Genomic DNA, 17,471 nt, shown 5'->3' on the forward strand with positions numbered 1-17,471 from the left:
TTTGTGGAACTGTCGTTTAGGTCATATTGGTGTAAAGCGCATGAAGAAACTCCATGCGGATGGACTTTTGCAATCACTTGATTATGAATCATTTGATGCTTGCAAAGCATGCCTCATGGGCAAGATGACTAAAACTCTGTTCTCCGGAACAATGGAGTGAGCTACTAACTTATTGGAAATAATACATACCGATGTATGCGGTCCGATGAGTGTGAGGCTCGCAGCGGGTATCGTTATTTTCTAGCCTTCATGGATGATTTTAGCAGATATGAGTATATCTACTTAATGAAACACAAGTCTGAAAAATTTAAAAAGTTCAAATGACACCATGCTATTTTTCATTGTTTCGAAGTTCGTTTGCATTTTTCAGAATTAAAAAACAAAAAATCCATGCATGGTCAGGGTTGTGTCTTGGCATTGGAGCTCCATGTTTTGTGTTTGGTCCTAGAGGGACGACGCCATGTACACTTACGATGACAAAGTTGCGACTATTTAAGATAAAATTGTGACACATACAAAGTCATCACTACAAACTCATCACTTGTATGGAACTTTTGTTGTAACCGAATTTTTCTGTACTAGTGGAAGAAACCGAAATTTGGGTTTTTTGGGTCTCGGTATTCGGTTCGTTGGATTTTATGCCCACCCCGAAAGAAATAATGTAGATTTTTTTAGGATTGAAATTATGTAGATTTTTTTTATCATGGTGGCCATTGAATTAAATTAATAGATAAGGACCTAAGAATGTTTACTGTAATATATGACTATAATTTCTACGATTTTTATGCCTAAAGTTCTCGCCCCCCTCATCCCCATTTCCTGGCTCTGTCCCTGTCTCTATACAGTCGTCACTTACACATACACTTGTGACAACATATAATTTCCCACTAATGTTAGATAAACCAGTGACATCACTCCAGTTCTTCACCACTAAATCGTCACTAGTGGCCACTTGTGGCGAAAAGGGGTTTGGGCACTATTTACTTGTGACGGAGCGAGGACTAGATGGTTTTGTCACTACAGACAAAGCATTTGTGAGTAAATGGACATTCATCACTAAAGTTTGTCACAAAAAGTCATATCTGGCGTAGCGAGGACAGACACTATCTATGGACACCCGCAAAAAAAAACTATCTATGGAGGCATTGCTGCACAAGACATAGTGCACAACAGAAGCATCTATGGACAAGGCGTTACCAGCAGGAGAGCCCGATGATGCGGGAGAGCGGTTCGACTTACTGGACTTCGTGGGCTAGATAGGCCATTGTTGCCTAACGTGAGGTGACACATGGGCTTAAACAACCACTATGAAAATATGTTCTTAGGCTAAGAGAACTGATGCAAGAAAGATGTTAAAATCCAATAATAATGATTTTTTTCGTCTGATTGTATTTACATATGAAACTTGTAGCAAGAGAGGAACTAAGTGCCAGAATAGACGTTGTATTCTAATTAAGAGGTAAACCATGCGGAATAATATCCAGCAGAATAGGAATACAAAGAGGGCACCAACTATAAAAGCTAAGTTGAAGCAACAACACAGAGATGATCCATAGGAACTAATTAAACTCAATAAGATGACATCTACATAAGCATTTTATGCAGAAAATTGGAGAGTACACTCCTGCACACGCAGATACATGAATACAGCCATTGTTTGTTTCTAACAAATGAGCCATATCTACCGCCTGAACAAAACCAATAAAAATGAAAAAAGAACATTATTTAACACATACATAAACATTAGAGATCACCATGGATATGAACTGTTTTGCAGATGTGATATTTTAAGGAAGCTTGTGGTCTCACGACTTGTTGGGCATGACGGCGTATGCGGTCTGCAACAGGGTAGCAATGAGTAGAATGGTGGCTGCTGCGAGGGAGATGAATGCCCAGGGGTTTCTGAAGTAGGTACTCATTAGGGTGGCCCGCCACTCGTGCCATGGCTCGCTACGGTAGGCATTCACCTTTGACACCACAGTATGGAGAGCATGCCCTCCGCCAAGAAGTTGGCCTCTATTCAGTGTACCGTTAAACAGTTTCGCCACCTTCTTGTCGCAACCTAGAAAATTTTTGAGGATCCCACTGGACCTCAGCAGCGCCACGTCCTTGGCCGAGATGATCATGTCATCCATGAACAACACATAGGCCGTCACGAGGTCGGTAACATCGAAATGCAGCCGCTCGAATGCCATCAGGTTGAGGCACACGCACTCAGTTTCGTCGGTCATGTCGATCTCTGGCAAAGTCAGCACGCCGCCCTTGAAGTTAATGTCCAGCAGGTTGTTCCTCTCACTCTTCCTGAATTTGATTCCAGCCTGGTGGATTTCCAACGCTGAGGGCATTGCTTCATACTTGTAGTCCTTCGGTTCTTTGGTATCTTCGTTGTAGGTGAGGCTTGCACGATAGAGTAGCAAAAAAATAATCAGAAATTTATGTAGCATTGTAACTTCGATTATGACAAAATATTCAAGGTGTCTGAAAATTTTGGTGGCCAAACGGCATTGGATGAGCCGGATATAAAAAAAAAAGTTCCAGACAATCAGTGCACAGAAGTTTTGAGCACTAATTTTTATTTTTGTATGGAGCTCGTCAGATGTCATTCGGCCACAAAATTTTGCAAACACCCAAAATATTTTGTTATATCAAAGCCACAAATTATAAGATTATTTAATTTTCCAATAATTTTTTTTTACTGTTCATTGAGGGTGTAGCTACATCCTACTTCAGAATATCCACACTCAGTGAAGGGATAAGTAGTGAGCACATGCAAAAAGTAAAGCTCACGGTTTAAGATCAATATTGTTGGCAAGAAAGAAAAAAAATAGGGTTACAGATATTGTATCGTGACTTTCATAAGGAAACTCTATCGAGAGGATGTAGAGGATGTAGATAGAGATATACTGGGATTGGAAACAACTGTAGTGAAGTGGAGTACCTGCAGATAGAGAGGATGTAGAAGTCCCAAGATCTTCTTGAGAACAAGCAGAGGCAACTGATTCTCAATTAGTAGCATGTCCGACCAGATAGTATTGCCTATTTGAAATCTGCCGTTCCTGCTGAAGACGGGATCATGCCACTCGTAATCCGAGAAAGGATGGCAAATAAACTCCAGCAGGAAGCAGCCGTCCGTGAGCATCATGTCGACAAAGCTCCGCCTGTCGTTCCGCCATTTGACATGGAGGTCCTTGCCGTATGCTGCCTGGAGCTCCTCGGCCACGTCATCGATGGCAGAGATGAAATCCTGGAGCGGACTCTCGCTCCGCTTGATGAGGTGCACCAACGCGCGGCGCTTGTGCTCCTCCATGGGCAGCAGGATGGGGTCGCCATGGTGGAAGGGGCCCAGAGACACCAGCTGCGGCTGGTACGCCTTGCTGTTGGTGCCCTTGAGCCACTCCGGAACCAGGTAGATGGATTGCGCCTTCCATCGTTGTTCCTCCATGCTCCTGCTGCCTGCATTGTCATCTGCCAGCATCTTCTCCACGTCCACCACCCAGCTAGAGAGATGCTTCTCCTCGCCAGTCACGCTCACCCACTCCTGTCCCATCGCCATTTGGTGGCTCTCTTGTAACTGACTCCTTATCCTTACAAAGCCTTCTCTCTTGGGTTCCTTCTCTATATATAGACAGAACGGCAAGTACGTCAGTGCATTCTCGTATAGCTTCCTAAAGCTCAAATGGAAGGAAGTTTCCCAACATATATAATCACAAGGGACATAAATATGTCACCACACATTTGCGCTGGCTACCGTGCTAGTTTCATGAAGAGCCAACATGACTGATATGGTTCAGCCCTTTTATAAATACCTGCTGAATCAGCTCAGGGAGCATGCACGCAACTGAATCCCGGTGAAGATCCAGGAGGATGGGGCTTCCCGTTGTTTAGGGAAGAAAGGGTCACCAACTAACTCATAATCGTCGGTGGGAAGTACCTTTGCTGCCTTAAACTTTTTTGCGCCCTTTCCAAGGACAGAGATAAGCAGTATGACAGCGCAAAAGCGAAAAAATTGCACCATCAGAACATGCCGGGAGTAAGCAGGAGCGCGTTTGGTTGGTGATCTATGTAAGTACTATGGATCAGATCTGGTTCAACGTTCATGAAGATAAAACATACTCTAACACATGACCATGCTGGCCATAATGCAATTACACAAGATCTGGTTCACCCGGCCACCACACAGCCACTCTCCCATACAAATGCATGGTCAAGCCACTAACTGCTTGACCCACTAATCACTCCACTTGCACGTTAGCCACTACCTAGTCCACACATGCAGACCACTAAAAGCTCCTAGGGCATGCCGCAACCGCTTAACTCTAACAATGCCTTCCTTGAGAACTGCTAATGGTTAGGTCTAGTTTATTACTCTACCTTACCTGGGGCAGGCATGAAGGGGATCGATGCGAGATAGAAAGGAGGGGATCGATCCAGCAGACGCGGTGATCGATCTACGGAGGAGAAAGGTTGAGAGTGTGGGGGGGCTGGTCGACGGTCAGGGGGTTCGAAATGAGCGAGCCGTTGGAGACAGGAGCGGGCGAATGGGCGTGCGCGGTGCGCGCGCCGGCGGGGCCGGCGTCGGATTCCGGCTAGCAGCTGGTGCGTAGGGGCTCGGGGAGCTCGCCGGGGCGTGGCCCGCAAGCCCCGGCCCCGGAGTCGCCGGCGGGCAGGGCGGCACGGCCGGGGGGCAGCCGCTTTTGGGCCCTTGCGGGGTCGGAGTCGGAGGCGGAGGCGGAGTCGGAGGCGGAGTCGGAGAGCGAGTCGGCTGAGCGCGCTGCGAGGGGCCGTAGGGCGGCGCCGGCGGGTCCAACGATTGGCGACTTTGTGGCGTTCGCTGCGAGGGAGCAGCCTGGGGCTGCGCGGCGGCGGCGTAGGTTCGCGCCGGGAGGCAGGGGCCACCGGGCGTTGGCTGCGCGCGTTTGGAAACCGGCGACGCCGCCAAGTGGAAACGCTGCGGCGGTGGCAGCCGGGGCCATTCGGTCCAAATTGGCGGGGTTGCTGGTTGGCGCAGGGGAGGCGTCGGCGGCGGCGGCAGGCGAGCAGGAGTGGCCGCGTCTGGCCTGCTCCCCCACCCCCGGCTGCACGGTGGCGGTGGCGGCGGCGACGCCGGCGGCGGGGACCGGGGCAGGCGCGTCCCTGGCGATGGAACCTAGGGTTGCGGGTACCGGTAGCCGGGCCGTCGTGGGCCCTGGTGGGGCGGGGCCCGTTTCGGCTTGCGTGAGAAGGCGAAGAGGGAGATGCGCGGCAGAGGAGATGACAGAGGCGAGAGGGTGCTTCGTGCGGCGCGGGAGGAGCGTGGCACGCAGGCGGAGCCACAGGGTCGCGAGGGGGATTGGGGTCCTCCTCCGCCATGGTGGATCCAGCAACAACAAGAAAAGAAGCAGAGGAAGAAGGCCGCGCAGCAGCGTCGGGAGCTGGAGCGCAAGGCGGTGGCGCACCCCTTGTGCGGTGGGGGTCATGGGGATCCCCTGGCACAGCAGCAGCGGGCATCGGCTGAGACGCGCGGGGGGCGCCGATCCTGACAACAAAGGGAACGGCGGGGGAGCCAATCCCGGTGGAAGATGTGCCGGAGGTGGAGTGCTTCAAGTGCGGCAGACTTGGACACTACCAATCCAAGTGCACTTTCAAGCCACTTTGTGTGCTGTGCAAGGAGGAGGGCCATGCCTCCGCTGCTTGCCCTTCGCGTGGCAAGGCGGTCAAGCTTCAGATTATGGGGAGTGCTATTACGGGAGAGGGCTTCTTTTGCCTTGAATTTGCTGAAGATGCGGAGGAGGAACGGCCGGTGGACCAGAAGGTGGCTAATGCGGCAATCCTCTCGGCGGATCCGGGCAAACTTAACCTGAAGATTCTGAAACAGGAACTCAAGAACATCGTCACGAGTAATTGGGACTGGCAGGTTACGCAGGTGGGCGACGATGACTTCCTGGTGGTGTTCCCCTCTGCGGATCTTCTGCACATGGCCAAGTCAAGTGGAAAACTTTTCCTTCCCTCTCATGACATAACCGCAAGGGTGCGGGACAGACTGTATGAGGTGATCCAACCGATGAGCATGCCGGAAGTGTGGGTTAAGCTTCATGGCATTCCACAAAAACACCGCAGGGAGGATAGGGTCAAGGAGGGCTTTAAGATGCTGGGGCGCCCAATTGTGGTGGATGAACTGTCACTTATCCGGTTGGGGCCAGTCAGGATGAAACTTGCTTGCAAGGCACCAGAGAAGTTGAATGGCACGATGGAAGTTTGGTTTAACCATGAAGGTTACCAAGTTAAGGTCGAGGTGGAGCGGCCGAACCCGCGTAGGGGCGTGGGTGGAGCGGGGTCGGGTGTGGGGGGCTCGGGCTCGGGCTCGGGCACGCCCCAGCCTCCACCCCCACCAAAAGAGGGGGCCACGGATCCGGCGGGCCCTTGTGTTGACAAAGGCAGGGCAGAGGCTGGGCAGGGCTCTGGGCAGCAGCGTTTGGATGTGGTTATGGGAGGGGAAGAAGAGGATCTCGAAGACAATATGCTGGACACCTCCATTGACACAGAGACTTGGAACCAGTTGGGCGTGATGGAAGGGCAGGCGATGGTGGTGGCGACCCAGGACACGGCAGTTAGCGGCCCGCACCTGGCGCGTGACTTGGCAGGTGCCTTTGACGAGTATGGATCCAACTTACCGCAGCTGCTTCCTTCGCCTCGCCCCTCTTTGGCCCTGGCGTCGGGGACGGTGGTTGGCGCAGGGCTGGAGGGGGGAGGACTGCAATTCCATCCTCTCCGTTGGCGGCGCAGGACGGGGCTGCTGAGCTCAACAAGGTTGGCACCACTCCTGGCTCCGGAAAGCGGGGTTCCGGGGGAGCGGGCAGGCAGCTCAAGAAGACGGCGGGCAGGAAGCCGGGTCCCAAGACCGCGGTTCAGCCTGCTGCAAGCATGGCGGCGTCTTTGCGTGGCGAGCTGGGGTCGGAGTTGGCGGCGGGTGATGTGGGCTGCAAGGCCAAGCGCTCCAAGGCCACGCCGGTGGCGACGCGGGAACCAAGCACTAGGGCGAAGGCCAAGCTGGGGGACCTGTCTTCTCTAGAGAGCGCGAAGCTGAGGGCAGTGGACAAGAACTTGGACGTGTCAGGTAACCCTCTTCCCTCTTTTAAAATTCTCAGCGCGTTCTCAGACGACCATCTTGCGTCGATTTTACATGATAGTGGAGTGGAGTTGGGGTCTAGCTCTGCTGATATTATCCCATTAGTCCGGGCGCGTGAGGAGGCGCAGGCTGCCTTGGCAAAGGCGGCAGCGCGCTGCCAGGCCTCGGATGCATAGGACAATTGCCCAGGGGGGCAGTTGGTGGTGGTGGTGCCCGAAGGGGAAGCAGAGCCGAGGGAAGGCTCTGACTTACCCTCTTCCAGTCGTGTTCCGGCTCGGAAGCGCGTGCAAAAGGCGGTGAGCTCGCGAGGAGTTCGCCTCCGTAACCGAGTGTTGTAATGCGTTTTTTATTCTGGAATATTCGGGGTTGTGGCCACGTAGGGCGTCGCACGCAGCTCCGGGAATATATGGCCAAGGAGCGCATCGATATTGTTTCGTTACAGGAAACCATTAAGGTTGACTTTGTGCATAGGGATCTTCTGGCGATTGATCCTTTACAGCGGTTTACCTGGCGTTGGGTGCCTTCTGCGGGCCATTCTGGTGGCCTGCTCATGGGTTGTAATGAGGACGTTTGTGAGGTCCTGGCGTGGGATTTTGGGTTTTTTGCATTATGGCCACGGTTAGGAAGCGGGCTTCGAACCTGGTTTGGGCTGTCATTGAGGTTTATGGGCCTGCGGATCACTCGAGGTCGGAAGGTTTCCTTGATGAGGTTTCCGCGATGGTAGGGGCCAAGCGGGCAGCGAACCTCCCGGTCGTTGTGGGAGGAGATTTTAAGTTGATCCGAGCGGGGTCGGATAAGAACAATGGCAATGTGGATTGGGCTAGGGTGTCCCTTTTCAACAATGCTATTGCGGCAGCCTCGCTTCGGGAGGCTGCTCGGACCGGAGCGAGATTTACGTGGACCAACAAACAGCTCCGCCCGGTTAGGTCAGTTCTCGATGGTGTCTTCTTCACCCCGGAGTGGGAAGCGCTTTTTCCGATGTGCTCTTTAGTGGCCGAAACTAGGATCGGCTCTGATCACATCCCTCTGATCTTCTCCTCAGGGGAGGAGCAGAGGCGCCGTAGCAGCAGATTCTTTTTTGAATCTGCCTGGTTCGAAGCAGAGGGCTTCGAGGCCATGGTGCATGAGAGGTGGGCGGCCATTGTGTCGCAGGTGGGCCCCCAAAGGGGCCCGGCTGAGTTTTGGTCGGCAGCGGCAGCTAAGCTCCGCGCTTTCCTTAGGGGATGGGGAGCGAATTTTGGTAGCGATTCCAAAAAGGAGCGGGCCAAGATTTTGGCCCAAATAGCAACGCTTGATGCGGAAGCAGACGTGCGCATGTTCTCCGAGCAGGAGTAGGCGCTGCGATATGCGCTGTAAGACCAAGTGCTCTCCATCCTGAGAGCGGAAGAGGAGTACTGGCACCGTAGGGGCGGCTTCAAGTGGGTGACCAAAGGTGACGCAAACACAGGGTACTTCCATGCGTTCACCAATGGGAGAAAACGCCAAGGTTCTATTCTACGCCTTAATCACGGGGATAGGGTTTTGGTCACCCAGGCAGAGATTTGCAATCACATTTATGAATTCTTCATTGGCCTGTTGGGGACGGCTGAGGAGAAGCAGCTCTGCCTTCGGGAGGATTTGTGGGGTCCTCACGAACAGGTTTCTGAGGAAGAAAACGCAGGACTTGCCTTGTCTTTTCTTCCGGAGGAGATTGATCGTGCATTGTCTTCCATGAAGACGGGCACGGCCCCGGGGCCTGATGGGTGGCCGATGGAGTTCTTCAAAAAATTCTGGCCTAGCCTAAAACAAGTGTTCCACGCAATTGTCAATGGCTTCGCGTTGGGACAGGTGGACCTGGCTCATTTAAACTTTGGGGTGATTAGTCTTATCCCCAAAGTTAAGGGCGCAGATAGCATCAGGTTATTTAGGCCTATCACGCTCATTAATGTGCCATTCAAGTTGTGCGCCAAAGCCTATGCTGTCAGGCTGACTCCTATTGCTCAAAGGGTGATCAGTAGGAGTCAGACTGGGTTCATCAAGGGGCGCAATATTTTGGAGGGACCAGTTGCGCTTGCGGAGATCGTGCATGAGCTTAAACGTACGAAAGGGCAAGGAGTATTGCTCAAGCTTGACTTCGAGAAAGCCTATGACTTCGTGAACTGGGAGTTCGTGCGGGAGGTGCTGCTCAAAAAGGGTTTTGACGCAGGCTTTGTTCATAGGATGATGCACTTGATTAGCTGTGGGAATACAACGGTGTCGATCAACGGGGAGATGGGTAAATTTTTCCGGAACAAAAGGGGACTTCGGCAAGGAGACCCTAGCTTCCCTTTGATCTTTAACTTTGTGGCAGACGCACTTGCTGCGATGGTCGCGAGGGCCCGAGGGGCGGGTCACGTGAAAGGCGTAGTGCCTCACCTCATCCCAGGGGGGGTGACGCATCTGCAATACGCGGATGATACAATGCTGTTATTTCAGCCTGATGATCACAGCATCGCTACTATCAAGCTGCTCCTCCTAGCTTTTGAAATGCTATCAGGGCTCAAGATTAATTTCCTCAAAAGTGAGGTAATTATAATGGGATTGGACCAACTCGAACGTGTCCGTATAGCCAATCTCCTTAATTGTAAACTAGGGAGTTTTCCAATTAAGTAGCTAGGGCTACCGATCGCGCCTAAAAACCTTACCATCTCTGAATGGGAACCGTTGTATGGTAAGGCCGCCAATAGGGTTAGCCCATGGCGGGGACACTTTATGTCTTCGGCGGCTCGGTTGATTCTTACCAACTCGAGCCTATCTTTCCTCCCTCTGTTTACGATGGGGATGTTCTTGTTAGCTGATGGGGTGCATGGGAAGTTAGATACACCGCGTTCAAAATTCTTTTGGGAAGGAGCGGGCCACAAAAGGAAATACCATATGTTAAAATGGGCGGCGGTCTGCCGTCCTAAGAAGTATGGTGGGCTAGGGATCACTAATTCTAAACTTATGAACGTAGCGCTGCTATCAAAATGGTGGTGGAAGCTCGCGACTAAGGAAGAGGGTCTGTGGGCAGACCTTCTGCAGGCCAAATACTTCCCGGACGGGGATGTATTTAACGCCAAGGCTTCGGGCTCGCCGTTTTGGAATGGGCTCCAGGCGGTTAGACCAGCCTTCGCGCTGGGGGCGAGATTTGAGGTGAATAGCGGCAACTCGACTAGGTTCTGGTTAGATCGCTGGTTGGGTGACAAGCCGCTTTGGCAAGAGTTCCCGCAGTTATATCAGGTAACGGCGGACCCGCTACTCATGGTGGGAGAGGCTCTTCGCGCTACGCCGCCTTTGATTAACTTTCGGAGACAGTTGAATGCGGCGGAATTAGCAAGTTGGGGCTTGCTTCAGACGCGGCTGGAACAAATTTCGGTAAATGTAGATGAGGATACGGTTTCTTGGGACCTCTCCGTGTCTCGGAAATTCTTAGTGAAGTCCCTTTACAATAAGCTGAAGGAGGGCTCTGCGGTGGATATTGCCAGGAACCTATGGAAGGCTAGGGTGCCGTTAAAGATTAAGATCTTTATGTGGCAGTTATTTCGCAATAGGCTACCGACGGCGGAGAACGTAGCCAAACGGAATGGGCCTTCGGACGGGACGTGCGTGGTATGTGAGTCGCTAGAGGACGCGAACCACGCCATGTTCCAATGCGCTGTGGCACGCTTTGCCTGGAGCGCGGTGCGACAGGTTTTCCAACAGAATTGGAATTCTAGCACTGGGTATGAGCTGCTGTCTATTTTACAGGCACAGAGGGGTGCCAAGGCCAGGATCTTGTGGACCTGCGTAGGGGCCTTACTCTGGTCCCTTTGGACTGTGCGTAATAAAATGAATATGGAACATAAGTTTCCTTCCAATCCTACTGATGTTATCTTCAAATGCCATTTATTTTTACAGAGTTGGGCACCGCTGGGGAAGCAATGTGATGCAGACCATTTGAAGAGCACTATGGAGAAGATCGCTACTTGTATCCCAAGACTGCGGCACGCGAATTGAAGCGTATCTTGTTCCTCTAGGGTCTTGTTTGTGAGCTAGAGTGGGTCGGGTCCCCTCTTAGTTTGTTGTTTTCATTATGTCGTGCGTGGCTGTTGTAGCCTCTTGAGACTGTGATGTTATGTGTAGTATGTGGCGTGCAAACCTTGGATGCTGCCTAAGTGGCTTTATTAATTTAAAGCCGGACGCGCTTAGCGTCTTCGTTCCAAAAAAACCTGGGGCAGGCATGATCCAAAATTATTCATTTACGCATCAGCAGTGGTGGAACTAGCAATCGGAATTTGAGTGTACATAGCTCATGTAAAACAGTAAAAAGACCAATAGATAATATGTTAAGATGAAAAAAAAAATAGCGACAAATGCACCAGGGCAGAAATATTATATGGTATTGGTCTGCATACTTCATTTTTTATGGACAGAAAAATGGATGTACACAAACTTAAAGATGTTAAACACTTTACATTTTTCTAAATTAAAAATATTGCATTTATAAAATGTAAACCTGTATAAAATATATTCTGTTGTTTATGAAAATTTTATAAATGTAAATATAAAAAGTAAAAAATTTCATCACATATACGGAAAATATTTGTGATAATTATAAACTGTTGCACATTTCAAAAGAAATGTACAAGACATTGTAAGAACGTTTATCCAATGTAGAAAAATTCTTTGCGTAATTCAATAAAAAAATTATGTATTAAAAAATACAAGCTATATTTACAAATATCTTCACAGGTTACAAAAAATTGTTTGTACATTTTGAAATACAAACTGTACAATGTAGAAAAATATTAGCATGGTTCAGAAAAAATATTTTTTATAAATTGAAAAATGATTCAACATGTATTTCAAAAAAAGTTAACAAGTATTTGAAAGCAAATATGATACAAATTTTTGTAAAAAATGGTAACCATGTAAAAACAAGCCCAATGAAAATTGAAAAAACAAAAAAATAAAATAAAACCAAGAAAGAAACAAAGAAATAAAAGTTTAATTGAAGAAATAAAAAAACTTTGAAAAATAAAAAAACGGAAGCATAAAGAAGAAAATTTTCAAAATAAAAAACCGTTGAATAAAGTCAGAAGAAAACGACAATAACAAAAAAAGGAAACCCTGCGAACCGAGCGAATGCAACGAACGACAAACAGCTAAATGGCTCATAGGCGATTCCACATAGGACTCTGTTATGGGTGAGACATAGCATTTTGCGCAAATTTGATCCCATGCAAAACACTAATGGGCTTGATTCGCTTGTTTTTTCATACCCCCGCCCATGTTGCGGCACAAAAGAAATTGGCTACCAGTTTTTGATTGATTCCGAAAACTGCATGAAACCAAAAGTTATTCATGGATTTGAAATATGTTTGTCAATTGTTAAATTTTGGAAACTTAAAAGATATTCATGAAATTTAAAAAGTTCATATCTCAACATGTCCATGAATTTAATAAAATGTCACTGAAGTTAATTTATTATTTAAAAATGTTCATAAAATAAACTTTACCAGATAAAAAGAATCATGTAGTTTTACTAAAATGTATGATTTAATAAATGTTCATATTTGTCTTATATTCTACTTAAATTTAATTTCACGATTTTGAAATGTTTTAAGATTTAAAAAATTATTCATGAATTCAAAAATTCATTAATATTAAAAAGTTTGCATGAATTTAAAATATTTGCATGAATTAAAAAATAAAAAAATGTTCATGACTTAAAAAATGCTTGTGTATTAAAAAATGCAAAAAATATTCATGAAATATTAAATTCACAAATTTTGAATATGGCTGTGAATTAGAAAACTCGTGCTATGCCATATTTGTAGCATCATGTGTGTGTTCATTAAGTGGACTGAAATTGAAAGAATGAAAAAAAAGAGAGATAGAATGAGTGAGAGAAACGGTCACCTCAAGGTTTTATGTGTTGAGAGAATGAGTAATAATGTAGCTGCATGGAATGACTGTTTGCAATTTCTGTTGTTGACAATTTTCTTATTGAAGAATTTGCAAACATAGTGGCAGTGTTCGGCTATAATAGCTGTGACCGTTAAGAGTGTTGTGGATGTCATCTCAATTATTAATTAATGTGTTTGCGGTAGTGTTCTAGGTGATGTTGACTGTCAAATGGTTGATGTTGACTGTCAATTATTAACTAATTTTCAAATGGTTGATGTTGACTGTCCCAAGGTTGCCTGAATCTAGAGGTAAATTGGGCCAACTGTAGGTTTTATTTGATCTATTTGTTTGCTAGAATACTTATTTCCACTTGTTGATTCAATTCCTCATGCATTCAGCGGATCAACAGTTGATAGATGAACAAGAAACATAGCATGCTAGCTGTGCTTTGGGTTTTCTGGTCCCCTGAATATCACTAACATTCATTGCACTTCATCTTTAATTCCTTGCCTGACATACTATTAAATTTACTGAACAAGAAACGAAGTTGATAAATAGTTATACCATGCGACAGGAAATCATGAGTCGCACAATTTCTTAGTAGCTATAGCCATACAAATATTGCGGCACAATATTTTTTCAGCAGTCAAATAGCACATTGGAAGTGGAAGAGCACCTATATCAACACTTATATACGGTCTAGGGATTTGAATCTACGCCTTGTACATTTTTCACCGGCACATCAAAACCCTACTTAAAAAATAGGGTATTTAATTGTGATATTACAAAATATCTTGTTTGTGATTTACACGCCAAGATCAGCGTCTACCTGTATTTTTCGTACAATACTTGAGGAAAAAAAGAATAAGAATGTGACAGCACATTTATTCTATCCAGAACAACTCTGCTCAATTCATGCAGGTTTCAGATTGCGCAAACAGATTCTCCAAGGTGGATGTTTATACACGTCTAGTTGCTCTCTTCGTGTTGATAGCCATATTGACTCCTTCACTGCGGTTTTGCTATTCTTGATTTCTTGACTGCAGTACTTTCAATTGGTGTGATGACATTGTCTCGTTACTGAAAGAGAATCAAAGGGTTAGCAAATATGCATGTTCAACATGCATAACCGTTGAGTGATCATATATACCTGTCCATACTGAATTACTGAATACATTGCCTTCTTGCTAATATTGTAGTCGATACTTTCCAATCCTTGCAGCGTACTGACAACCTTTTTTATCAGAGGCCTCTTTGTGTGGTCTGGATGCACGCAGATCATACCTACCTCGATGCATCTCCTTATTTGTTCGCAAACTGTCTCCACGGATACATACCCTGGTGATCTCTGCAACACTTTTCTCCATTTCTCAAGCGTCTGTGGAATCAAAACAAAAATCAACAATGTTATTGTGCAAAAGGTACAATGCAACATCGTGTCTCTGACACAAAGACCTTCGTCATAAATGTGAGACATAATTTCCTTACAAGCTCGATGTAGTCATCTGAAGGTGTTCTTGTAACGTCTGGGTAGTCCCTTTGTCCTGTTACTACCTCCAAGATTATTACTCCCAAACTAAATATGTCTGACATTGGTGTAATTTTACCTTCAAGTATAAATTCTGGTGCCGTGTAACCTCTGAATGACAGAAGGAATACAATTTTGAAGTGCTTGAAAACACATATTATTTCTTATGACTAGAATGTATGGTACTTAAAACTGGCATTAACTTACAATGTTCCATCACGAGATTTAGTGTAGATAGTTTGTTGTTGGTATAGTAGTCTTGCCAGACCAAAGTCTGCGATTTTTGGTGTCATACCGTTATCGAGCAACATGTTCGCAGGTTTCAGATCCAGGTGGATAATAGGCTTATCGATTTCTTCATGAAGGTGGCATAAACCATAGCAAATCACCTCAATTATATTGTACCGTGTGCTGCAATCAAGTCCAGAAGATTCATCTGCATTTGTAACCAAAAGAAGAGAAGGCATTCTGAGACAGATATTACATAAAAATCTATGATTGTTATTCCCTAGATAATATGTGAGAGGGCTACAAAATTTTACTACATGTTTCCATTTGTTGGTTGTAGACTGATACCAGAACCACATATTGATCCATGGTAACACTAACATATGTGAGTAAAATGTTGTTTTCTTAGAGCTATATGCTCAAAACTTGTCAAACTTGGCGAACTACAGTTTAAAACAAAGATGGAGCTGAGAAATAACCTGATATGTACTTATCAAGGCTTCCCTTTGACATATACTCCAAGCAAAGTAACATTTCCGCCATTTCAGCAAAAAAATATTTCCCTTCGTATGGCAAAAACTCTTTCTTCACTTCATAGCAGTGGCCTACACATCGCACTATATTGGGGTGCTGAAGCATTGTAAGATGAAAGACCTCACGCTCGAATTGATCCCTCTCGCCTGGCTTTAACGACGACAGGATCTTCTTCACAGCAATAATTTCCCCATTTCGTCGTACTACCTGTTTGAGTTTTTGGATCAAGTGTGGTTACAGTCTTAGAGACAGAGATAAGTTTGTTTGAAACAAAAGAAACACATCCAACCTTGGGGTAATGTTCAGTGATTTGTACCTTATATACCACACAAAACCACCTTGGCCAAGTATTCGTTCCTTGGAGAAGTTATCTGTGATCTGTTTTAAATCCTGCAGTGATATACTGTGTGGTCTTGAGCTCTCAGCCTGTATTAGTATGGTTTCCAGGTTACTGGGAATATGATGATTCATGGAGCATGCTGCAGAACCATCGATCAGCACGACACGCTTTGAGGTTGTTCCAGGGAAGGGACCATCATGATGGTCATCAGAACTCGAATTGGCTTTACCATCAGGCACCATCATCATCCGCACAGCCGGGTAATCGTCCTCTGCGTCCACAAGGAGATCTAGAGAGCATGCAGAACCAGCGTTGATCGGTGTGGAACTTTTCAAGATCGTGCTGGTGAAGGGGCCATTGTCGATATTTGTGACAGTTAAACTGCCACCAGGGTTATTCATGTCTTTCGGCTCTCGCACATCACAACCCATCTGCTTTTGCAAGCAAAATTGATTGATATTTTGGATTTGACCACACCCTTGAACATATCTCAATTTACTTAAACTGAATATATTTTCAGGCAAAATTGCAATGTTGTCACTGATATGAAGTAATTGCAAGTGGTAAAGAGCACATAATGATCCGGGCAATTCAGAGATTGAAGTATGTCTGAGGTTCAAGTACCGCAGGAGCTTCAATTCACCAACAGATTCAGGTAGCTTGTGGCTGTTGTAAAAGCACAAATAGAGTACACGCAACTTCAAATTTTGCAGCACCTGCTGGAAAATATCTCTTGCATCATCTACTAGTGGTTCAATGCAGACAAAGGTACGTAAATGATGTAGCCTGCAGATAGAGTGATGATGTTGCTTCAAACTCTCCACACAAACAGATAGATATCGAACAGTGTGTGGTATTGTTGCCACCTTATCATCTTCTAATCTGAAGCAGAACGTTCTAGACAGTGACTCTGCCAAATCATGAACCAGATCATTCATAACATAGTAGTCCGGGACTATGCCATCTGTGTAAACTAGTTTAAAGAATGAAACTGAGAGCATCTCATTAAAGCAAACACTCCCAATATCTTCCATTGTCTCATTCAGATTGCCTGTCTCTGGATCAATAAGTCCCTCTGCTACCCACATGTGAACCAACTCCTTCATGATATAGCGGTGGCCTTTTCTATATAAACTGCAATATAGAAAACACCTCTGCACACTTGGATCTAGCTTCTCGTAACTCCACAGAAGTGCACTACCTAGATCGCTTAAGTTGTCAAGCCTTAGAGCACCTTCCCATGCGATCTTATCCTTTTTCCTACTCAGTTGCGTACCCACAGTCTTTGCTACTCAGTCTCACCACGAGTGTCTCCTACACCAGAGTTCCCAAGTTGACAACCTCTCCACTAGACGTACTGTGACCATGTGTAGCAACAACGGTGCGGACCATGTACTTCATCTCACCATACCATAGTGTCTAGTGCAAGCCTTATGTCTAAGGCACCATGTGGTTGAAAGGAGTTGTGGTTTACCGCCATCGTTTATGCAACCTCAGAGCATCGACCATTTCACCGTCCAATCTACGCTGTCATGCACCATGGAACCAATCAGGTTCAACCTATTGTTTATGACATCTTTCGCTCGCTCCCAATGGGCACTGCATGTATAGATCCCCATGGGCCCGATCAGCAGTTCTTACAATCCTCCCCAAATTATAGGGCATACTGAATAAATCATATATAATGTCATGTATTGTGCTAATCGTGGTTGTTGTGTGGTAATTTACAGGAAATAACTGAGACTGATGAAAAGTGTAAGCTTCCTAAAAGCTCGGTGCAGACTATTTCTGGGCCATCGACATTGAAATATAGGCAAGTAGAGGTAAAGTATTAGTGCAAACTAGGACAC

At 46.5% G+C, this 17,471-nt stretch overlaps 1 protein-coding gene and 1 pseudogene across 1 annotated transcript; both read right to left on the reverse strand.

Moving 5' to 3' along the window:
* Positions 1 to 1,642: 1,642 nt before the first annotated feature.
* Positions 1,643 to 3,553, reverse strand: LOC119335319 (putative UPF0481 protein At3g02645). The gene is made up of 2 exons (XM_037607455.1): positions 2,905 to 3,553; positions 1,643 to 2,449 (listed from the first exon to the last, which is right to left on the reverse strand). The coding sequence occupies exons 1-2, from the start codon at positions 3,551 to 3,553 to the stop codon at positions 1,806 to 1,808; spliced, it is 1,293 nt and encodes a 430-aa protein (XP_037463352.1). The 3' UTR covers positions 1,643 to 1,805.
* Positions 3,554 to 13,796: 10,243 nt separating this feature from the next.
* LOC119339796 lies at positions 13,797 to 15,928 on the reverse strand (annotated as a pseudogene).
* Positions 15,929 to 17,471: the final 1,543 nt, after the last annotated feature.

The sequence above is a fragment of the Triticum dicoccoides genome, chromosome 7B (assembly GCF_002162155.2).
Source record: "Triticum dicoccoides isolate Atlit2015 ecotype Zavitan chromosome 7B, WEW_v2.0, whole genome shotgun sequence".
Taxonomy (NCBI): Eukaryota; Viridiplantae; Streptophyta; class Magnoliopsida; order Poales; family Poaceae; genus Triticum; species Triticum dicoccoides.

Coding starts and splice junctions, on each gene's coding strand:
- LOC119335319 (XM_037607455.1), bottom strand. CDS start 3,553: ATGGCGATGGGACAGGAGTGGGTGAGCGTGACTGGCGAGGAGAAGCAT. Junction 2,450..2,904: donor TACAGTTGTTTCCAATCCCA/GTATATCTCTAT, acceptor TCATAATCGAAG/TTACAATGCTACATAAATTT.